The 25,497-nt window shown below is 38.4% G+C and overlaps 1 protein-coding gene across 3 annotated transcripts; it reads right to left on the bottom strand.

Annotated features, from left to right (window-relative positions):
* Positions 1–449: 449 nt before the first annotated feature.
* On the bottom strand, positions 450–18,174 carry fam204a (family with sequence similarity 204 member A). 3 transcript variants are annotated; one of them, XM_069145182.1, is made up of 7 exons: positions 17,860–18,174; positions 17,534–17,618; positions 17,128–17,158; positions 16,439–16,544; positions 14,752–14,841; positions 1,401–1,510; positions 450–1,200 (listed from the first exon to the last, which is right to left on the bottom strand). In XM_069145182.1, the coding sequence occupies exons 1-7, from the start codon at positions 18,049–18,051 to the stop codon at positions 1,149–1,151; spliced, it is 666 nt and encodes a 221-aa protein (XP_069001283.1). In that variant the 5' UTR covers positions 18,052–18,174; the 3' UTR covers positions 450–1,148. The 3 variants fall into 3 exon arrangements, with proteins under 3 accessions (XP_069001283.1, XP_069001284.1, XP_069001286.1); XM_069145183.1 differs by having other exon boundaries at positions 16,439–16,541; XM_069145185.1 differs by lacking the exons at positions 450–1,200; positions 1,401–1,510 and adding an exon at positions 4,214–5,148.
* Between the last annotated feature and the right edge of the window lie 7,323 nt (positions 18,175–25,497).

Below are 25,497 nucleotides of genomic sequence, written 5' to 3'. Positions count from 1 at the left end.
TAAAAAAAAAAAAAAAATTCACTCTCATATCTAGGTTTCTCCAGCTCAGGTGTTTTGTGCCGTAACTGCCTCCAAACTTTTATTGCTGATGTTTTGTTAATTTTCCTTCGCACTGACTCAGCCAACGCAGCAAAGCTGTGAGAATAGCCGACGTCACCAGGGGACAAAGTGCCCTAATATGTGCAATGCAAACAACTTAGGTGGATTAATTTTAATTCTCATTACCTTGAAGCAAAGCAATCATTTTCTATGGTTTGGAAAAAAAAAAAGAAAAAAAAGCAAGCATTATGACTAAAAGTAATTATCTTTCTTATGCTTTTTTTTTTTTTTTTTTTTTTGCATGCTGTTTGCAATTAACACTTACTGGAATCTGCATTTCAGGAGTGTAGCTGTGTAGACAAACGGTGCCGATGGAAAAAAAAAAAAAAAAAGATCAAAGTGACAGCGAGAGGAATTGATGTTTTTTTAGTTTACAGATGCTGAGGAGAGCTCATCACACAATGAGCGGCGGCTTCGAGAAAACCAGCGCGTGCCTCTTGTTCCGGCTGAGAAAACAATAGCACGTCTCCCGGCATGGGCGAGGGCCAACAGCAAAGCCTCTGTCTCAAACTTGCAGTTTACGACTGCTCACAACAGTTTACAGCAGCCAAATTTCATTTTCTACTCCCAAATCCTATCGCACATTATCCTGTACATTGCATTAGAGCCCTAATCTTTCCTTTCTCTTGCTCAGAAGAAGAAAGGAGCGCCTTCATGATTAACCCACTTTACAGCAATAAATAAACGCATCATCCAGTAATGTACACCAGATTTAATTTGAAGGGGAAAAAAAAAGGGCCAGAACGCTCAAATCACTGAAATGTAATGAAAAATAACACAATGCAGACACCAATGGGCGCCTTAGGAATTAATTTGAATGCTCCATCATTTTTTTCTCTCTCTTGTACTCTCTGGATTGGGATTTTATTTCCTCAGCCAACTGCGCTACGTTCCCCCCCTCCCCCCACCTCACATGCTGCTGGTGTAGAGTCTTCAAAATGTACAAAAAGAATAAAAAGAAACGGTCTGCAATAAAAAAAATAAATAAAAAAAAACAGCACTTTTATCAAATTAAAAAACACAGTCTTGCTCCTTTTCCTCCGTGTTTGTCACATGAAGCCCATGTTGCTTTTGGTCTCCCATCGTTTCTTCGCCTCAAACCTGCAAACACACAGAAACGTTAAATTACCCTCTCTGAATACATTTCAGCTGTTAACTTCAATCACTGCATGAGGAATCTTTCAAAGTCCGGCTGATTTGGGCTTCGGCGGCTCCATATCAACTGCACTTGAACCCGGAGTTTCACACATGGCAGATTGGATAGCAAACATAAACACGAGGACAGAGACAAGGCGTCGTACCCCCAGGGTATTTGCTTCTTCCTTTTCTGCGCTTCCCTCAAAGCTTCCTCTTCCTGTTTGCGTCGCACAAAGTCACGGCAATCGGCGGCTTGAGAGATTTGCACACCCATCTATTTAGAGGCAGACAGAGGAGAGGCCCATTAGAGAATGGAAATCAGGCTGTGGTGAGAAAAAAAAAGAAGCTCCCTGACTGATGTGTGCGGGTGGCTTCTGGTCAGAGCGTCGGCTGCCTCATCCTCCACACCACACTATTAAACTGAACAACATATGGAGGTTCGTATCGTCCCTCTATGTGACATATGTGACATTAGGATTGGTGATTATGAGGTCCAACATACCTCACAGATAGAAACCACAAATGCATAGATCATATATGTCAAGAAGGAAAATATAATGTAGCAGGAACATGTTGACATTTTATGAATGACATACACATATTGTTAATGTTGGCTCTGTTTGTCTAATACTTGTTCCATAAACAACAACCATTCTTCTCAAGAGTACAGGATGTACAGTACTTTATAAAAGTTATAGAGCGAGGATGCATTCAAAGTGCAGGAAACTGAAAAATAAATACAGAGGATCAATATTTGGTGTGACCATGCTTTGCCTTTAAAACAGGCTCAGTTCTTGGTATATTTGCAGTCAGTTTTTTTTTAATGGTTTTTAGAGGAGAACTCGCCACATTTCCTCTGTGGATTTAGTCTAACTGTGTCTTCTGTCTCTTCATGTAACCTAGATTGACTTCGTGATGTTCATATCATGGCTCTGTAAGGGCCACACCACCTGTACCAGGCCTCTTTGTTCTTATTGTTTTTGAGGATAATTCTTTATCACTTATGTTTGGAGTTGCTGATGAATCTCAATGTCTAAAGTGCCTAAAATGTTTGCACAGTTTCTGATGTGGGTGCTAAAGCTGAAATTTATTTGATCAATCTTTCTCTAAAATTGAAAATAAAAAGATAAAATTTCCAGTAATCGGTTCATCATTTGATGCAGCTTTTAAAAGAAAGTAGTGAAAATTCACAGATTCAAGCTTCTTAAATGAGACTATTTGCTTCATATTGGCCATTAAAGAACTCAGAATAACATCAGTACGTGAACATTTCAGACACCAAGGGCTCTATTTCAATGATCTAAGCACACAATCTAAAGTGCATGGTGTAAGTGCATTCACGGCATGTCCAAATCCGCTTTTGTTAAATTTGATAATCTAAGCATGTAAGACTAATGGTTCGAAGGGGTGGTACTTATTCCCTTAATCGTAGGCGTGCTTTGGGCGTAACATGAAGTAAACCAATCAGTGTCAACTTCAGTTCCCTTTAACAGCCAGGTCTGCTTGCACCTTGGTGGATTTCTTTTATAGCTGCAGATTTGCCAAGTAGGAGTAAAGAACATTTCTCTGCAGAGGAAACTCATCTTCTTGTACTCAGACTGATGTTCACAATAATAATCTTTCACACTGAAATGTTTTGAAATCTTTTACATATTTTTCAGCTGCTGCATGTTTCTGTGTGTAACAAGCAGAGGGTCAACAATACACCTGACGGCACCTCATTTTGAGGCCAACACGCCCACAGGCACTCCGATTATTAAAAACACAATTATCACATTAATTGATAATAACAACAATACTTAGTTAAGATTGAGATTTCTGAAGTGATTCATTAAAAGTGCAACCCTGCAAGCTGATTCTAACATATATATTCTAACATATTGGACATGCACCTTGGGCAATAATCAATGAAAAATAATTAGAGAAGAGAAATAGTAGCGACAAAAATACATAAGTGTCCAACTATGTTACCGGCAAATATGTGTCTGAGTATAGATATGGTTTTTGTTGTTGTTTTGTTGGCAGTGAAGTGTCCCATAGCTCCAAAAATGATAAATTAATGAAATTGTTGAAGAGTTTTAAGAGGAAATCATATTTTTTTTTTAGCTCACAGCATGCAGCCTGTCTGTCACATTGTTTCTTTTACATACACTTCTTCCTTATCTCATTTGAAACTAGTATACAAATGATGAGACACATTGTCAAACATTTTGCTGTTTTTTTCCCCTCCATAATGTTGCTGTGGCATTTTTTCACTCGTCACCAGTGTCGAAGATACTTTTCTGTTTGGAGTAATGCAGGCAGTCCCTGAAATCACAAGTGAAGAGAATGACCGTGACTGCAAGAGGCAAACATTCAAATCCCAGGGAAGACATGTGTGTATTGTGAAGCAGAATAATCCCAATAACCCCAGTCACACAGAAGCACGGGAAACAAAGAGAAAAAGCCTGCCTCCTCTCTCACTCCTGAGATAGGTTTATTATTCAAGCAAAGGCAAACTTTGATAAACAACTTGGAACAATTTCACCAAACCTTTGGGTAATTCTCTGTAATATTCAGAGTACAATCAGGGGGGGGGAAAGCAAGTCTTAAGGTAATGAAGAAATGTGCCACCACTGCGCCACTTAGAAAAAAAAAAGACCTGCTGGAAAAAAATGTTTCAATTATAATTAAGTGGGATAAACTTTATTAGAAAGACTGAAACTAAAATATCTCCTAATGCATGCTGGGATTAAGCAGGTCAGAGCGAGCAGGCAGGAAAAATTAAACTCTAAAGGCTTTTTATCACCATATTTCAGGAACCAAGGGTGTAAAATGTTCTAATTTGGGATACATTAAAAGCCATAAAGGTCTTTCAAAAAGATTAATGGTACTTTGCTTGGATTTAAGATAAGGGCTTCGGCTGGCTGCAAGTGCTGGGCTCTGGCTGGGCCCTCAAGGCATTCATCTATACAGTCACTGGAAGATTTGTGAAAGCGTCTGCATAACCTGGAGCGTACATACTATGACAGTTCTCCAGTTCTTTGCCATTTTATAGGTTTTAAATTCCTCAAATCATGTTTTCTCCTCTTGAAGAGAGTCAGAACGGGTGCTCGCTCCAACGTCCGCAGTAGATCAGCAGGCAGATAAAACCACTCCAGGGTGTTCCCTGCTCCCTGTTGGAGCCGGGTAAGTGCTAAATGCTTTTGAGTGGCTGCGATGCACGATGAGATTAAAAAGCATGCGTTTATTAAATTGTTGACAAATCGGAGAACAGCTCCTGCTCTCTATGCTTATAGAAAAAAAACCCACATTGGCTCATTCTGGGAGCAAATCAAACGAAACTGCAGGATGCTAAATGGTTTCATTTGGAGATTTACAGACAGAGCTTTCTCTTTTTTCTCCCCTACACAAGGATTACCCACATTAACCTGCTCTCCTGTGGGGCTGAATTTGAAATGCAAAAGGTCTTGAAAAACACGCCTTCCCCAACATTCCAAAAGCGAAATTAAAACCCACTTCCACGGCCCTCATTTCCCTCTTTTAAATTCACAACGTAGCCTTTACTATATTTAAAGCATTAAAGGTCTTTAATTCCCCCCCCACCTCTTTTTTTTTTTTTTTTTTTTTTTTTTTTATCAGTTTAGTCTACACTCACTGATTGTCTTTACTGGGGCTCAACATTAATGTCAACCAAGTTACCTAGGAGACAGAACAGATCAAAGAGACAAAAAAACCCTCAAATGTCTGATTAATCAAGCCTGCAAACAGCTTATTTCTTTTAGCCTGCATGCAAGTATGAAAATGAGATTCCGAGAGCAGTACATTGTGCAGATTTGTTCATTCTTATCTGAACAAAGCCAGCGGCAGCTTATTTCATGGATCACTGGCACTGTCAGCGCTGTGGCGCCGAGCAGGTGACGGCTCCTCTTTCTGTGGCGAGAACAAAATTAGCAAAAAGTCGGCACAAATTAGCCTCTCATATTTTCAGTAATATGACATTATTTTTCATTTACTTTTTTGATCCACTTTTCAGGATTTTTTTTTTTTTTTGTCCCCCTCCCCTTGCGTGCATCTTAGTGCCAAATCCTTTCACATCAGAGGCTGCTAAAAAATAAGAATGGAAGTACAAAGCGAGGAATAAAGGCAGGAGACAGGAAACCTCCTGCATGCTTTGTTTATGTGGCTCCTAAACGGCAATCCTTCCCACTCCACCACATATTAATATGCATTTAAGTGTCCATCACAGGCGCGTTGCTGTGCCTCTCCTGTGTGGCCTGTGCACAGCCCTACTAAAAACAAGGTTTATTCAGAGGATTAATTCTCTGACCTTTGGAAGATTTGAAGGCAGAAAAATTCATCCTGCACAATGCTGGCACTGCAGCAGCAGCAGCTTAAGGCCACTAGGAGGGTTAAGTCAATACTACTGTTTTCTGTTCATTCATGTTTGGGTCGTCATGGAGATTCAAGTGGAGACCCAAACATGGGGGCCTCGATACAAAAAAAAAAAAAGAAAAAAAGAATTAGCATTGCTGCAGTGTAAACCATCCACAAGACATCCCAAGTCTATCTTAACAGTATTTTTCACACTTTGTTTTGGTTTGTGTGTCTGTTTTATTGCATCATTTCTGAGGCGTTTGATAAATGAGGAGCACAAGGATCACAAAAACACTATGGCAATTAAACAGCAAGTGCTAAGAGACAATAGCTGAATGAAAGATGAAGAAAAATACGTCTCCATGTGGATAAAGTGTTAGAGCTCCTATTAACAATAAGAAATAAATGATGGCTTTAAGGAAGAAATGGCCTTAAACCCATTCATAAATTTCCTATCCAGGAAGCCTCTTCCAATTAAAACGTGTGAGAGGTGGATTAACAGGGGCTATATGGCTTTGCCTCGCTAAATCACCTCCCCGAGCTGCTCTGCTGCATTTGACGTGTAAACGATTAATGACCAGCCTAATTCCCTTATCACACTACCTTAATGCCTAAATAATGTGGCCTTAGTCAACTTTGGAAAGCAGGGCTATATAAGAAAGGAATGAATATCAGATTAGGCAGCTTGTGTGTTATTTCAGAATAATTTCTTGGGACTGAGGCAGAGGGGGAAGGAAAATGTGTCTGTGGCTGCAGAGCCTCAGTGCTGCTGCAACACAGGGAAGGTCAAAGGATCAAGGGGTCAATCAATACCACCCGTATCGCATTCAAAAGGAAAAGGTATACAACGTTTCATTCAGTTAGTCCATTTTGAAATCCCTAAAGTAAAGTGGAGTATAATAGACTGGGGTGAACACAAAAGATGTGCATCAAGCACAAACTCAGGCCTTAGATTCACCTGAAATGACCACACACACACCTCCAGGTTTAAAGCGCCGCCTACTATTTTCATCACTGATTTATCTACAGATTTGTCACCTAATTAACTGTAAAGTGTACAATCTAAAAGCTCTCAGTTCAAATTGTTATTTACTGTCATAGAAAACAAAAGAGAGACAGAAAAAGATTTTTGCCGTTTTTGTTTAAAACCAACGATTGCCTGAAATTCATTCTCTGTTGACCTCACTGGTGGATTGAGGATGTAATATGATTTTTTTTTTAATTTTTTTTTTAATCTATGTTAAAGTGTAAAAGAATCAAACTTTAAAAAATACTCTATTATAAATGAAATCCAACGCCTTCCGAAAATGTTACTTAAGTAATTGCATATTTCTGACAATATTTCTTCTTCCTGATGAATTATAAGTGTTTAGGCAGCATTTCACTATTGCAGCATTTAACAGTGAAACAATTTTAACTATGCCTGCAACAAATTATTAAACTTTGATCTTTCATTAATCTACAGACTGTTTTCTCAATCCATTGTGTGGTCTGTAAAATGCCAATAAATAATGAGAACTACTCAAGATCATTTTGAAAACAACTTTTATCCAAACACCAAGTCATTCGGTTTACTGTAATTTGAGACAGTGAAAAGCAGAAAATTGTCAGATTTGAGAAGCTGGACTAGTATATGTTTGATATGTAAGCAGTAAAGAGGAATTAAGTGATTAATCATATAAATTTAGGAGGAGGATTTAACCAACCAATCACCTCTGTTAATTTCAGATACTGTTGGATAGTTTTAATATCAGTACATCATATGTTATGAGCTCTTCAGTTACTAGCAGCTATAGCTGTTAAATAAAGGTAGTAAAGTGCAATATTTGATTCTGAACTTAAGTGGAGTTGAAGTACAAAGGATCATGAAAAGGAAATAATCAAGTAAAGTATCTTCAGTTTGTTTCAAGTACTGGAGTGAATGTATGATGTTACATTCCTCCACTGGTCAGTCAACTCATGTAGTAGCAGACAAATTATTGTTGAGTATAATTCATGACCTCAAACAATGCCTGTTTTGATATTATATTCAGAATCACTGTTAAACAATGTATACCATAAAAAAAAAATAATAAAAAAAAAATATTGCAATATGTTTCCATAACAGCGCTGAGTCCATAATATCACAACATGCACCTTCCTGCTGCCACATTCCCACAAAAGTTTATCAGTCCTCTTTGGGGCAGCCTCATAAGAGCTTTTTGTAATCTTGCCTCCACTTTGACAAACAGAATTACATGGCAAGCAAAAAAGGAAGCCACTCCAGGGAAGGCACAGAAGAACAGCCATGTCTCCGTTTTCTTCACCAGTAATCTGATGCTAGATACACATGACATGTCATCTTCAGGGAGTCGACCAAAAAAAAAACAAAAAAATCTGTGAAAGTTCGCCTGCTTTGTGCACATTCCATTATCTCGCCTCTTCTGAGTAGGGTAGGCTTATTAGCAAGCTTTGAACTCACACTTACAATAATATGCCATCAACAGTTTTATAAGCTAATTAGAAAAAACAGTTTAATTAATGAGTGACTGGCAATAAAATGGCAATCATGAAAAAAGAAACCGAGGGTGCTAAGCTTCCACTACCACCAATTAAGGCCTAATTACAAACAAATTATATATGTGTTTTGCTGTGGGCTTTAATTTAAAAAAAATGGCTTTAATTAAAAGAGAAAACATGCTAATTAATTAAACAGCACACAAATCTACATTGAAAAGTATGCTTTGTCTATCAAGTAATTAATGAAATACAATAATCCAAATGAGATTCCCAGGCATTTGATAAAAGCTTAGTACCCATTTCAAAATCCATTTCAAAATTAATGGGCGAAAATTTAATGTGAGTCATCCAGAGATACAATAAAAGTTCATTTAGTGATAAATTGCTTACGCTGAAGGAAAAATGAACAAAGAGGAGAGTTTCCCTAAACTCTCTGCGAGGTGGCCTGGGGGGGCTCACGGGGGAGACCGAGTCAAGACTCCTTTTCTGATGTGGGGCGGGGAAAGTCAGCATCTGATAAAACCCACTTTCCACAAAAGCGGCGCTCATTAATTTTTTGATTACAAACACGGCTGTGAGAAGGTGGTGAGAAGAAAAAAGGTGTTAAATAACATAAATATCATGAAACACTCTTAGTTCAGCTCTTTGTTTCAACTAAGCCACCATGTCTCCTCTGACAAAATGCCGCGCCACCTTTGTTTCACAGCATTTAAGCGAGGCTTTCCAAAGGGTAGATTTCAAGGACAGTGGGGCTTTTCCTTTCAGCTGCTGCCTCCATTGAAGCTCGAACATAATGAGGGATATTATAACCATCCTCATGTTCAAAAGCTACAGAAAACGTAAATGGCTCCAGTTAATACATATTCATAGGGCTAATTATTGTATGATCTAACTATTATTTTGACTAATCAGGTTAATCTGGCTCAAAATGGTGTCCAACAGAAAGGTCCACCACCAGAGGTCCATCCAGAGCACAGGAAGTCACTGGTCATACATGAGCATACATGTTAGGATGACAGACATGAGCAGTATGTACAACTCAACACAGATGTGATGTGATTCTTTTCTGGAATATACTATTTATTTTCAATTTATTTCTGTATTTTATGGCCAAAAAGGCATTAACACGTGTTCTGCCCAGGATGTATGTTAAAAGTAGACGTAATCCTGAATAAAAACCTGAATTGGATTACAGACAGTGATCAGATTATTTGATGGAAATCGATCCAGGAAATAAAGGATTGAAATAACAGTTCTTAATACAACTGTGAGGTCAATTTATTGTGGAAAACATCCAAAAGATGTGAATGTATTTGATAAAGTGAATGCATCAATAAACTGAATTAAAGTCCACTTATTTCACTGACTGCAGTGAGCTGTGGAAAAGAATCCACTCACAGATACTTGTAGTATTTACAGTATGTATTTAATTATTAAATTGATTATACCACCCTGATGTCTGAAACATACTGATCCCCCGTAGTGCCGAGCTTTTCTCACAGTATAAACTGAAAAGTGAAGGTTCCTTTTAGAACATATAGGACACGCTTCTTTGTATTTGAGGCCATTTGCAGGTCTGCTTCTCTGCCGGTGGTTCAGGCGAGGCCGGCAGTAATCAGACTACTTTTTTTTCATATTCTTTAGCTCCCGGAAGTCATGAAATGGACTTTACATCCCTTATTGTGAGAGACTAAAGAGAGTTTCTGTTTTGAAGTGGTAATACCACTCTAATAGCTGTGATGAGTGCTACAGGGGGAACTGTAAGCTCTAACACAGCATGACGGTCTTTTGTTGAGAAATATACCCACCTACTTTATATAAAGAAAGCTACTGAAAATTCCACAACAACTCAGTGGCTCTGTTATATAAAATAAATATTTATTGAAAAGATAATGTTGAGTACCACGATGAGAAGGTGGATTTCATTTCATACAAAATGCATCATGTGACGTCTTTACCATCAGTGGGAGGTGTCACGCTTTTTTATACTAAAACTGATCATACTATGCGAACAAAATGCCCACTATAAAAATGTTTTAAACTATGTAGACATGTGCTTAAAATCACACTTACTACTTGACTTCTCCACAACTATGGCTCGCCAGGCAATATCTGTTTTACAGCTGTCTTTATAAGGATGGGATTGTTGGTCGTATGATTCGGGATATGACTCAACCACAATCACTTGTTTCTCCTCATCCATTGTGAGATGGAGGCAGCAAGAGGTGAGGAGGAAAAGGTTGTTTCTTAATCTCACGGATGTGTCCTTGGTCGGACGGGTCCTTACAACTCAGATCATTCAGAGGCTATAAGACAGTCTAGTGAGTGTGCAGGTGTATTTCATTCAAACAGTCCCACCTATGTTATAGAGTCCTTAGATTCTGGGTGTGTGATTAAAAGGTCCAATCCTTATATGTGTGCATCGGACTGTGGATGCTCTAAGGATGCCAAAGATACACCGACGCAGCTGATGGAAATTCTCTGAGCGAAGGACTCTGTCCTTGGTAGAATTTCATTGCAAGAGTCCTTTCGTGGGATTTGATGATGTAGCATCCTAAAAAAGATGCATCCTTGAGATTGAGAACCCTGGAGTTTAGCTCACATGGGAGCACGGAAAAAGAACAACTACCACAGGAACCGAGAAGTTTTCTCTGGGAAAAAAAAAAAAAGCTTTTCAGGGTTTTTGAGGCTGGAAATAGGAGAGTTGTGTGAACTGTCACGTTGATTAGTGCAATTGTGCCTCTAGCCAACACGGTATGAGGTTTGTATGAGAAGCAGCTGTTACTGGTACTTTTACTCCTCGTACAATATGTAAATTATATCAAACCTGCAGTTGATTTAAGTTTTTGCTGATGTTTGGGCTTTCTTAGATTAAGATGTGTCCAATTTTAGTCCATTTCATTACATTTGAATTACCTTCTCTATTCTATTTGCCTCAAACAAAAAAACTTGCTCAAACCAAATTTGTATCTATCTACAATAGATTCATGATGAAAGCACACATCTTAGTAACTGGCTTAGGTGTTTTACTTGATTCAAATATTTGGGTAAGTCTATGGCTCAAGAGATCGCCCAGAAATCGAATGCCTGTCTGTAAATTCTTGGAAAGAAAACATTTTAGTAGTCAAAACTACACAATAAATAACTGACAAGTCAAACCAAGACATGTAAAACCCCTCAGTACTCTGCAGTACTCATCAGTACTCATCTTTCTGCAGGGGCTCATTTAACAGGCAAAGCTGAAAAATGAATCCGTCCAATATGAGCTGCTGGATCCTATCAAGCCTCCTGACAGGCTTCCAGCCGTTTATACCCAACACAGTCACTCCATGTTATGCTAATTACAGAATTAATTAGCCCACATGCAACTCGCTGCAGTGTAAAATAATGTGCAGTAATCAAAGGCTGGAGACCCAGTCTGCTTAATTGGAGGACTTGCACCTTTTAATCTACTGAACTACTAGGACTACTTTAGAGGCAAGAAGCTTTTCACATTGTTTTGTGTCTTCTAGGGCTTGTGAAAAGAAATCTAAACGTGCTGAGGAGGATCAACAGACATCTTTATGAGAAAAGAAACCCTATCTGCAAAGTTTAAAGGAATACATTAGGGAGCTTTCGTCTAGGCAATGTAGACATTAATAATATTTTGTTACCTAAAAGGGGATGTGATTTCTTTGCGCCATCTTTGGGGGCGTTAATACTTTCACTTAAAAAACTGAACATGTCTTTGTGAATTAATCTAAAACAAAAGACTTTCAGCCTTGGGAAATATTTGAAAACTGTAATGAGAATAAAAAACCTCAACCTGCAATATCCAAGCGGCATGTCTCAGAAGTTTGACAGATGAAAGAGCACATATCTCAGAATTTGTAAGGAGCCTTCAAAACAGGTTTTTACTGAATTGTTTTAATGTTCAGATTAAAAAAAGAGAAAGTAGAGCAAATGGAAATCATTAATTGATTTGAGGGATCCTCAAAACAGCAGAAACAAACATTTTCATCTTATAAAAGGGGGGATTCTGACAGCAGGCTCTCTATCTTCCTTCCATTTCCCTTTGCTTTGAGGAGATAAGTGGGAATCCGTTAGATTGAGGATGAAAATACATTGAAACATTGTCATCCAACATGTACCAGCGTTTTCTTTACAAAACAATGCCTAGAGGGACAAACAGGCCTCTTTAGTTCTTCACAGCTGTCGGAATGCTTTTGCATTTTTTGCGAAGAAAACCTGTTCCTATTCTTCCGGTGAAAAGCCTTCCACAATCACGTCTTGGTGTTATGACCGTAAACAAATTAAACATCTAAGCCATTCCGTACCAAATGAGCCACTCAATTATAACCTTGAAATTGATTCTGGCCACAGCGGAGATTATTGATCCTCTAAATGTTTGTCACAGTGCTCCTGTCAAAAGTGAGCAGGAGCGCTGTAAACAAACATGCTGGTCTTAATGCTATCTGCATTACAGGCTGCATCATTTAAGATACACTATAATCCTTTCTAACTGATTCAGGATCCTTCAAACTTTTTGGCTTTCAGCTGCCACTTCTCCTCCTCTTTTCTGTACACTTATATATGCAGGACTGCTTTTCTTTGTATTCAAAAGTAAACATGGACAACTTTGCACCGCCTTGGTTTAAGGGATTTCAAAATGGTCGATTGTATACTCTCTTGAAATGAAGTTATCACTGCTAAACAATGAGTTGCGGCTGCCAAACTGCTGTCACGTCCCATCACGGTTCTGGCAAGACACGAGGCAGGTGCCAGGGAGGCGAGAACCTCAGCTCAGGCTAAAACCAATCCACCAGCGCTCTAAGAGGCTTTCTGAAAGTACAGCGCAGGTGCCACTCACGAGAGCTTTCATTTAACTCCCCCATATTTGACCACCCTGCTAGCAGTTAAGATGTGAATATGAAGGGGCTCTGATGCCGCACACCAACGTGTATTACATACTGGAGATACCGGGCCACATATGTAATGCCAATTCAGTAAATAGTACAACTGCTTTTTTCATTTCTAAACACACAACCCTGTTTTGGGAGCCGACTTGTTCATTTAAGACAGCGAGGAAAATATTTCCTCACAATATGAATGCAGGAATAAAATATGATACAAACACATTCTGTACTATTAGTTACAGTCTGTATGTCATTACTTACTGAATGGCTGGACCGTGTATGAAACGCCAGAAGGCTTTTAATTTGAAACGGGGGCTTTTAATTTAAAATGAACACAGGAAGTCACAGCACTCGGCCGACCAATGGTGTAACTTCATCTGTCAGTTACTCAGTCAGTCACAGACATTCATAATTATTGGGCTAGCCAAGCCAAAAACAAGGAGACGCTACGATAAGCGTCCGTGCTTCTAGAAGTAAAACTAACATTCATTTCTATTTTACACAATGTTACATGACTCACTATCTTCTCCCAACTGAATCCTCAAAACAAAAAATACAAATAAAAGTTACCGTCCGCTGGACATCAAAATGTATAAAGAAAAGTTGTCTACAACTCCAAGGTGAATTTTGGTAAGAAACAGCCAATCACAGCAGGGAGGGAACAGTTGCCCAGCAACCAACAAAGAGGTTAGAGAAGGTTAGTTGTTTTTCCACTAGTCTTAGCTAAGATTACTGGCTGTTGGCCCGAGCTTTATGTTCAGCATTTAAACACCAGGGTGGTACTGATTTTTTTCATCCAACTCTCTGCCAGAATGTAAACATTTATTTAAAGTGCATTTACCAATTGCTCAGTTAATTTGTAGGTAGACATTTTTTGAAGAATTAAGCAATGGCGCCTACTTTGTTCAGAACTGCAATGACAAATAGCCTAATGGGCTCCAAAGCAATGGAAATTATGTCAAAATGACAATAAAAGATATTTTTTTTGGAAACAACATTTATTACACAAATTTTTTTAAATGGTGGCCATAACTCAGAGCTAAAAAAGAAAAATCACATTTTATGGGAGATTTCTTTGCTTTTATGTGAGGATATCATTAAAAAAGAAAATTGAAATGGTAAAACATTCTCTGAACCAGTGGCCCCTCCAACTTTGCAACTCTACTGAAACCCTCGACAATAAACCCTGAGCCTGCAGTATGTTCCATCTTTGTGTTGCCACTATTATAAAATGAAAAAACTCATGTGGTGCTGTAAGCAACATGCATCATAAAACAAAGAAGTTTAACTTTGATGCTTAAAGTGCAGCAATTCCCCCAGTGGAGAAGTTACACCGCAGCTGTATGTCTTTTTAACCACAATTATATGTGTGTGTAGGCTACATTTTATGCTAAATTAGTTTCAAACCACTTGATCCTTGATGCCTGCCAAGGCGGTTAGTTACAAAACTTCAGGCACTGCATTTAGGGACATGTACACTTCAAAGGTATGAAACTCTTACCTGGAGAATGATTTAACAGTTGGCTTGAAAGCAATGTACCCTTCATTAAAAAGCAGAGCCAAAAGTCCTTTAGACACTGCAGCACTTCAAAACTAAGGGGAGGGCTTTCCATTAACTCAATGGAAAAGGGCTGCAGGACTGAATGGCGGATGTCTGCGTGTGTTTTTGTTCCTCTATGTCTTTGCAGCAGAACTGGCCACGGATCCATTAGCCTGATTTGTCACAGCGGGAGCACCCCAAAGATCTCTTATCAGCACAACGTACCTCTCGAGTGGCGAGTCTGTCGCTCATCTCCTCCGCCTTTGCAATGTCCCCTTCAGCTATGGCCTTCTCTATGCTCTTTTCTAGGCCGGACTGCAGAAGAGGGAAGAAAAAAAAATTCTGATTTTTTTTTTTTTTTTTTTTTTTTGGGAAATAGGGGTAGAGAGAAAAAAAAAAAAAAAATCAAAGAGTAACTTCAAAAGTCCCCAGGGCCTTATTTTTAATATGATTGCCATTACTACAAATATGTAGATTTTGCTTCACAAATGAAAACCTTTTTGATTGGATATTAGTGGGGAAATCTTAGAAATGCTACAGGAGATTACCAAACATAAATGTGACTCTTTAATTACACATTTCCATTACAGGCCTCAGCAGAGGGGGGGGGGTGCACAGAAGCCCCCGGTTACTGATGGCAAGGCAGTTCTGCTGTGATGAGACTATCTGAGGAAGCCGAGCTCCAGATTCCTTCAGCCCCAAATATTTCATCATGGTAAGAAAAATAGACTGGAAAGAGGCTTTAATTATGAATGTGTCCCCTCTGATGTATTGACTCACTGTAAAACTACAAAGACAACAGCATCAGGTTTAAAAAGGCAGAATTAGTAAAACAATTTGCTATATAACTCTGGTTGGTAGGTCTTGATTGAACTATGCTTTAGTATGCTTAGTATTGTTTATTGATCTGTACATATATTGAAGCTAATATAACTTATCATCTCAATTACCATATACTGTGTCTCACAAACAAAACTCAAACTGACAGACCACCATCCTTTATGCCATGAACTGCGATGAAGGTCACTGAAGATCCTCGTTTTTTTCCTCAAATGACAGCGTGAAAGACGTTTCAGAATTAAATGAAATATATATTAATTACAAGGATCTGCATTTGAGGGATGAAGGAGCTCCTCATTATGTTGACGTGACAAGTTCTGTTTCATTCAGCTCGTTAATCATTTCTTTTATCCCTTCATAGTTGCCCTATTCAAAACGAAGCAAAAAAAAAAAAAAAATCAGCAAAAACTCAATTTTATGCTGCTCTCAGATAAATTAAGCACAAAATACTCCAAAATAATCATTAAAGGGATTTCAAATTGAAATGAGAACATCTCCCATTCACTGGGTCACTTACAATGTTCATCAAGCTTGCAAATATTTTGCTTCATTAGCAATTTGCAAGCCTTTGCATAAATTGTTCATTCATCTTTAAGTGCAGACATTTATTCGAATGGAAGAAAGTTTTAATATTTTAAACTATGAATTCCACAGAAGTAGCAGCACATGGCCCGCTATTATCTCACCATTACTTTTAATGTTCCAGCTGCAATCACAGAGTCTCAACCACGTACTATAACCCTCTCTTCTTTTGTCGAGCAACATTTAGATTTTCATTAGGTTTTTTTTTTGTAGAGAAAAAAAGCCTACATCTCACTTTAATCTCAACTACACCAGAAAGGAGAGTCGTCCTAATCTTATCACTAAACGTAGCTGAACATAATCCCTAACATTCTTCTCAGTGTCAGGTCGAGCCACCGTGAGGATTCTTCTAATCCATATGTCATATCACATAAAACAATGAGCCGATACAGTGGCGCTGGAACACAAAGGATGTGAAGGTGTTACTAACAGCTACGACAGACACAGTGTAAAACCTCAGGAGATAAGTTGGAAGGCAGTCTTTTGTTACCTGCGGAGGGGGCTTGGAACATGCGGGGGGATGAAATCGATCATTTACACCAAAATACTGCGTAAGCTCATCCCAGTGCTTCTCCCGCTCCTCCTGACGCTCACTGCTGACAGAGGAAATGTCTGTTAATGTTCATTGAATGACGACCAGCATTACAATCAGGCCAACTATATTCACTAGTTCCACACAAGTGCCCGTCTTTAAATCTATTTCTGTCATTATGCTGAAACTAGATCTTCATGTTTTTCATTCTTCATGGTAGCAGCATTTATCTTACTGCTGTCACATTTCATCCTCAACACAACACAGCTATGATGTCACACTGGTTGATTACTAGAACTTGATGACATATATTCACCATAAAGATCACTTTTTTTGTTGTTGTAATGTTTACTACAAAACCATATATTGTGCTTTACAAAACAACCATTTACCAAAACGTACAAGAAACTCCACTTGCTATTATTTTGTGAAAAAAGTGTCCTGTTTCTTAACATTCATGTGTCATGTTGGCGTAAAGATCCACCAGATGAGATTTCAGAGGAAGCTGCCTTTGCAGTCAATACCATAAGCTGCACATTTACTACTGGTACCTGCACACAACTTGCATGTCTAGTTTGACATATAACACGTCACGTGCTTTTTTACAGCCAGCTATTTTTTGAATGGACATTGCAGCATGATGATACCTTGTTTCTGCAGGTTTCCCACTTTTTGATCCTGTTAAATGACAGAAAAAGAAACAGTTAAAGTTTTGTAGAATATCTGCATTCAAATTAGCACCATGCAGGAGTTTTTAAGTACAACAGGTGCACCAACAGGGTGCTCGGTTGTCACTGCAAGACGGTTGCCTAAGTTTCTACCATAGGCAAGCGTGAATAGTATTTCTCTTCCTCCCTTTGGTCTCAAATATACGAGTGAAACATTTTTGTTCATGATAGGTAAAACAAGTAACAACTAGGCCTGGGTGATGTGGACAAAATCAAATATCTAATACCGCTATATCTATATTGCAACGATATTGTAGGGAAGACATATCAGCCGGCCCTCGTACAAGCAAAACACTCTCAAATTCTACAGCAGTATCACTGCTACCTTTCTTGCGATGTCTCCTTTTTCTTCTTTCGGGGATCTTCATCATTTTTATCTCATCTTTCTTCTTCCTGAGATCCTGAAATTTCTGAAATACACACACACACACACACACACACACACACACACACACACTGAATTAACAGAGCTACAACTCTTCATCCATTTCTGCTGCACACATACACGCAGTCCAGCAGGGCTTCAAAACCTTCAAATAACCACGTCACGTTGAGTAAACGCAGACAGGAGATAAGACTGAAATCTGAATACTGACAGATACACAACTACAGCAGCTAGCCTGTAGCTCACTGTGTACAGAAACTACATACTTGCCACGTCTCCTGGGATATACCAGGCATACCGCATGTCAGGGAATCACTGTCCGCATTGCTGGCAGTGTGAGTCGCCTGTGCTTCCAGCACCGAGCCTGTGTTTTCTGCACCGTCTCCCTGATCGTGCTCCTCGTCATCTGGACTGAGGTCGTCTTCGGTTACACCTTTGGGCAGGAGTCCGCTGTACATACCGAGTCAAACGTTTACGATTAAACGACGCGGTATTTTATCATTTCACGACCCCAAAAACAGACAGAAATCGGTACATTTTCAGGGTGTGTTGACAGAAGTTGTTGAAAGCTCTCATTTCCGGGTAAACAATGTGACGCTTCTTGTTAAGAAGCGCTCATTGGCTGACAGCAAGCAGTGCAGCGGACGTTGCCCAATCAGAAATGTTTTAACAGAGGTTAAACAGCCGGAGCACGAGGACAAATAAAAAGCTCTCATTGGCTGTTTGGTAAGAACTAAGTCCAACTAGTTAATAATAATAATAATCTGTGTATTTTAGTAAACTGAGCGGGGTTTTTTTTTTTGAGCAATTGTTATGGCGACATTTGAGCTCAGAACAGACGTGTGAAAGACATTGAAGGAGTTGCTGCAGTCTGAGATAGCCTCAGCAGGAAAGGAAAGTCAAGAGCAGGCTGTTGTGGACCATTTCTAATTGAGGTGAGCCAGGCTCCTGACAGGTCCGTGAATTACCAGGAATCATTCAAATGTTAACCTATATTTGTGTCATGTTCTCGGGGAGATAAGCTTCCTTCTATGACCAATGGCTCGCAATTTGCTCAAAGTGCTTTGGGCCTTACATTATTATTAGAATGATTAGCATGCAAATCTTGCATAGCCCCTGGCACTGGCAGAGGCATCTACCCTTAAATTGCTCTTTCACACTCATTCACATTAAGCTTTCTTTTGGTTGCATCTTATTGCAAGGGCCGTAATATACATAAATTATAGCCCTTATTTTGTGTGCCATATGAATGCAGTATAAAGAGGGAGACCTATAACACTAATGTATATATTAAAAGGCCAATAGCCACTCTCAGGTCGGCTGGACACTGTAAAGTCAGTAAAAAGGAAAGAAAAACAATGTCAATATTGGTTGCTTCCCTTAAATACTTTTTTCACCAATTTTGTTTTTTCTGTAACTTACCACTCTTTTTAACTTCCCAAATGCTGATAAATCTAACATACACGTTTTAACATGAAAAAAAAGTGTAGTATTTAAAGCAGATAGGGATGAAATTAGTAGCCAATTAACTGAGTAATTCATGCAGAGAAAAACAGTTTTGATCATCATTCAATCGAGTAATTTATCCACTATGTTTTGGTCCCAGCTTCTGAAATTGTTGCTGTTTTTCTCGGTTTACTGTAGTAAAGCTAAATCTCTTGGTTTAGTGAGACCAAACAAAGTATTTGAAGACAACTTAAACCTTTCATAATTTATAATTGGCATATTTTACAAACTAGACACTCTAATATACAGGATATTTGAAAGTATTCTTACTGTGCAGTCTTTAAATTCAAAAATGTCTGATAAAAGTCTCTGAATCAGACCAAACATTCAACGTCAACTTTTGATACTCAGTGACACGTTTTGGTCTCTAATAAATAAGTATTAAGGTTTACCCTGCCCTGTCTTTTGACCTGAAAGTAAAACCAATAACAGCTGCAGAGACCTTGCTGTCTCCTTGACCTTCCTAAACTAGAGATTTACCCAGGCTGTGTTTTGCAAATGCATATTAAAATTGACTGATAAGGCTTATGCTATATTGAATGTCATCCCGAACATGTAAAATCTCTATCTCATCCTCTGAAATATGCAACCATTAACTGGTATCGCTCACTCGGCATTATCGTGACTTTAATTACATGTGTGACAAGTTGATGAGCGCATCAGCGTCTGAAGGTAAATGAGAGTCACAAAGTCCTGTTAATACTAAACAATTTTGGCATTACAGGTCTGAATCATTTCCTTATTGATTACTCGACTTTGTGTTCTATTTCACACTTGAATTAATGTCTCTCAGCTTTCCCACCATCCATCTCGCTGTCTCCCTCTCTCTCCCTCTCCGTGTGTGTCTCTCTCTCCCTGGCATGTGCTCCAGTTCATTATTTCTGTCATTTCTTGGTAATTTGGAGTTGGCTGTTTAAAACTTAGAGCCTCTTATTAAGTTTTGGCCATGGTGGATAAGAGGCAGGACTGTAAGAGCACAGAGATAAACTAATCATCTTAAAACCCTAATTATTAGTATCTTACTGTGACAGACTGTTTTTGCGAGCCAGCCAAATTGAGCCTCAAATGAGGAAAGGCATATCTGTGGAAGTGGTAATAATTTTAAGTCATCTCGATCTGGCTTGGTGTGGCAGAATTCATTAGTGCAGATTAGCACTGTGTGTACAAAGTAAATGAGATATCTAATAGCAAACGTGGAGGTCTGGGGACTCTTAATTTCCTCCCCAGTATGAGGGACGATGTTAAGAGGTGATTATATATATACTTTAACATTGTGACTTCTGCTCTGTAGATTGGTCTGCTCCTTTACCAAGCGGTTACACTAAACAGTGTCACTAAACTGTTGACCTCTCACCCTCTTCTGAATTTCAGCTGCAGAAAGGTGACAAAAAATGAACCCCAAATCAGATTAGACTGTGTTACTCTGATTCAGAGGCAAGCTGTTTTTTTTGGTTGGTTTTTTTTTTTTGTGAGGATATGAGGGAAGTTAATTATGTGTGTAAGGAGAAGGTTGGGGAAAAAATAATAAGATTACAAAGAATAATTTGCTGATATAATTACACCAAAATTGGGTACACACAATTGTAAAATACATGTATTGCTTGACCTGGGTTAGCCAGTGAAATAAATCCTCCTTCTATAGTCTTTGTTAATTTGTTTTTATCATCTCCAAGTGGTGTTTGTGCAGGCAGTTCAATTTGCATGTGTAATTCCACTGTGCAAATTGACAACAAGTAGATAATTCGAGGAAATAGGCTGGTTGCAGGCCCCTGCTATCTTCCCAAGCCTATTCATTTTGAGGAACCGCTGAGGCATGAAACTCATACATCAACTATTTCCTGACAACGCTTAGGCTTATTGTCCCCTAAAATGTCATTACAGCCATTATTTATGAAGCTAATTCATTTATTAAACCATATTTACTCTGACAGAATTTGTCACATTCTATCCATATCCTGAGCATTGCTTTTTGAACATTGTCTTACAATGAGTATGTGCGAACACGTACAGCCTCACAAAGTTTTGAATCAACCCTATTATGAGGGACAAATAGTTGGAATAATGCGAAAAAGCGACAGTAGCTCTTGGTCTGTACTGACTTTTTAATGGAAAGTTTCCATGACAAAAGTCTGCACATTGTGTCACAGAAAACCTCAGAAACTCGTTTGGTAATAACCTGCATCCCTTTTTGTGTTTTTGCCATAATAGAGCAGCGTTAACGTGAACATAATCAGATGGATTGCAGCTATTTTAGCAGCACCGATAAATCCCCTGTCTGACAGCCTCCTTCCCAAATGAGTGTGTATTAGTCACTTTTAACGCATTGCAGTCATACGTGAGGCTAAAGAGTTCTTGCGTCAAGCCTCCTGGCCTGTTGCTGCTGACTTATGGATCTGTCAGTTTAGCGCTGCGCACTTCATGACAGTGTGGATAATTTGCAATTGTGAGTGATGAAGTAACACATAGGGGGGTCATACATTTTAATGTTACATGTTCTCTCTGGATAATTCCGTCACACCATTCTCTTGCATCTCTTTCGTTGGACTTACCTGTCACCCAAAAGCACTTATCACAGCAGTGGCAATGAGTTGTGTTTGAACTGTTTTACAATATTGATTTGGAGGCGTGACATTTTAATTAATACTGGGTGTTAGCTGTCATATAGGCAGCCATCCTCGTTGGTTAGAATATGAGACAGGCGAGGTGGGGGCAGTGAAGATAAGACTAAAGCACTTACTGTGAAAAGGCTGTAAAAGGGATCAATGTGGAGGGAGAGAGACAGTCATGGGCTGAATTTAAGGTGGAGAAAAACAGTAATATCTGTGCTGACTGTATTTCTGTCAAGGTCTATTCTCTGCCCGATAACACAAATCAGTGAGACACAGCGTGCCTTCTGTCTTCCACAGGTTGCAGAGTACATCATGTTATTGGGAGTCTTGTGTTGCCAGCAGACCCAGAGAGAGGCCGCGTGCTGAGAGACGACCAGGGGGAAATTAGGTAACTTTGTAGCACTCCATTGAACAGCAATAAGCTTTTAGGGCTTAGCAAGCATAAACACATTAAACTGATGAGATTCATCAGCACTCTTGTGTCAAATCTATTGCGCCCACAGGCAGAGCTCAACTGCAGAAAACTGCAGAGCAAAGGAAGGGTTGGAGACGAGCTAGAGCTGTGTCCTCTGGATGTTTCCTGGTTCAGCCAAACCGAGTCACGTGATCTTTTAGCTGAAATATGAACCTCAGCGTTTGATATTGATATGCCTTTTTTCCTTCGGAAGAGCAGAAATGAATTGCCACTTGAACTAGATGGAAATAATTTGACATTTAAAGTAGCGTAGGGGTCAAAACATTGGCTCGAATAAACAAGTTTACTTAAATTATTGATTCATCTCTTTACTTTTTGATTGCTAATTGGTTAATTTATTACCAAGATTGACTTAAATGGGAAAAATCGTGGCAAAGGGTGTTCAAAAGTTAGCAGTTTCAAAAGCGGTGTCTTGAGAAATAAGCATTAGAGTTGTGAGAAACCTTATTGGCTGAGAATGTTTGACGATGGACAGAGCAAAGATCAAATTTACAAGAAAACACAATCAGAGCTATAAAAAAGCAACACGTTTTAACAAATATAAACAAATACATATCTACATCATTACAGGTAAGAGCTCGAAAAGAAACTATATGTACTGAACAGTACGGTTGTATACAGAATATTGGACCAAGTATTGTGTGAATGATGAGTTGCTCTGTGTAAAGTACAGAATATAAAGTGGTTTTACATACATATACTGAGAGTATATGTACAATACAGTCTGTTTACACTTCTCTACAACAATGACAGAATATTACTGCTGAACAATATGTGTATATATACTATAACAAGGCAACTAGCACCTTTTATTTGTCAACATAAAACTATAACCAGCAAATATTTCTTACACATACATGTATTATGTATTTTATTATATTAAGGGCTAGGCGATATGGATAAAATTAAATGTCACGATATGTTTTAGATACCTCACTATCGATATTGCAAGGACATTGTAGGGATTATTATTGGTGATTTCACAAAATATTTACACTGAGATTTTTTTGATCAATGATCATCAATAATGACTAAGTGGATAAAGGCAAATAATAGAGCATTTACAACCTTCTGGTAAATTCTGAAAATGACATCATTTTACTGTGATGGAGCCTTTAAAACCAGGAAAAGACAACAGTTATGTCACATGATGATATAATTATATCCAAAATCTAAAACAGTGACTCGTCTCCTTTTAGCCCTAATTTAATTGTATAAAATGTATTTTTCTAGACAAAATGCGGCAAACCGAGAATTACTTTGCGATCTGCAGCTCATCAATGGTGTTATTTCATGGCAACAGATGTGTTTATGGACAGTGTAAAACTGTCATAAATATGTGGCAGATACGACTGGTTGTAACTGAGTGTGTCTGAACAGCATAAAGCCAAACAGGAGCACAGAAGGCGTTTGTTCATGTGCAGTTAGTTCACCATATTTGGTATCTAATTGGTGTAATCTCAGAGCTGTAAAGCTGGAGGACCTTGTCCTGATAAAACGATACATTTAAATTGAAATATTTCTCCTCAAAGGTAAGAAGGCCCTTCAACTTCATTTCACCATTTATCTGTTGTCTGTTCCTTTCCAAATCATTACAGCCTCTTGCCTTTTGGATAGTTTCACTGGAGGCAGCCAGATCGGCATGAAATTAGCTCAGTTTGAATCTTTATACGGTCCAATCAGATGAGCTGAGATTTAATCTTGGCCGGCCTGCCCTACCAGAGTCCGACCCCTCAGATGAAATGGACTACATATTCATAGGTTCACTTGCATGGTTGATTATAGCAGCACAGATGGAAGGTACAACCTTTCTTCTGTTTTCCTTTATTCCAATTTTCCTGTGTGAGAATGAAGATTGAATATTTAATATGAATTCCCGCTCGCTGATTGTCCAAGTAAATCTATGAACAAATCACATTTGCTTTTACACAACCACTCAGTCACTATTTAACCCTTTTCTTAACGGATTGTGTCATTTTTAAATACTCCTTTTCTATAATATCCAGCATATCTGTATAACATTCACTGAAGACACTGTTGTATTTTGGAGCTAAATAGTGTTGGTGCCCTCGAAGCTCTTCATTACTTACCCTGACATAAAATAATGTCTTGGAATAATGGGAAATATTACCTGATGAATTAATTATGATGATAGCATCTAGGGTATAGAAGACTTAAATGCCATCTTAAATTACATGCACACATTAGAAAACTTTCAACTTGTCTCATTTGCATAAAAAAGGAACCGAACTATGTATTAATACAAAGGCTCTCTTGTATAATCACTGGGAAACCTGATCAGTTCAATTTAATGTAGAAATGATTAATGATATAATGATGAGGAGAAAATAAGGAAAATGCTTCACATATAATCGTGACCATATATCTACTCTACATGTACTTTATATATGCTGTATGTCTGTCTGTAGGCATGCATACATATATACATGTCTCAAAGTTTATCCCCTATCAATTTAAAAACTAAATTTGTTTTCAAGTTGACACGGTGACATTTTTTTTCCATTACTATATTTCAAATGTCAGGAGTGATTGTCTCCTGAAATAGTTCAGCATTTTTAATTGACTTATTGCACGGATTGCCAATTTAGAAGCAGGGAATTAAAGTGGTCAGTTCCCAGATAACAAACGCTCGGATGTACTGAATCAAAACGCAGATGTAATTCATTGTGTTGTTTCATTATGTGCACTGAGCACCAACGACTAATAACACACAGCATCTAAAATAGGTTTGGTGGAGGGGATTGGATAAGAGCATGTCTGTTTCACTAAAGCTTGATGAAAGCCTGTACGGTGATGTTATGAAGATATCTGCAGTATTACTGTTATTGAATAAATCATAATAAAAAAGATTAGAAAAAAAAAATTCTTATGTGAAGGGATTAACAAAAAGAAACATTCAGTGGAGATTTGACTTTTCTTGAAAAGCAAAATTACAGGTTAATGGTATTCTCTAAATATGCCTGAATATGTCCATTTATTCTATTAAAATAATGTCTTTGTTTGTGCTTTTTCAGCCCCAGTTGAAGCCTTTCACCTCTAGTTTCTCAAATTGCTCTTCATTTGCTTCATTTGTCCCGAATTTTCAAATATCTTTTCAAATATTTTTTTGTCTAACATGTACAGTGTAAAAAATAAAAAAAAAAATCTATTTCTTCCTTCTTTCCTTCACAAAAGAGCCCAGCACTAATTAAGCTCATACATACCTACAGTAAGTTCACAGGTAAGCTCTCCATCACGGCATCATGGCACAGGAGGGGAAAAAAAGCCCCCATATTGTGGAAATCTCCTTCTCC

This window comes from Embiotoca jacksoni, unplaced genomic scaffold (assembly GCF_022577435.1).
Source record: "Embiotoca jacksoni isolate LCO1_2020_lvr unplaced genomic scaffold, fEmbJac1.0.p SCAF_12, whole genome shotgun sequence".
NCBI classification, from domain to species: domain Eukaryota; kingdom Metazoa; phylum Chordata; class Actinopteri; family Embiotocidae; genus Embiotoca; species Embiotoca jacksoni.
Note: the sequence above shows the minus strand (reverse complement) of the source record. Positions and strands in the feature narration are given on the sequence as shown.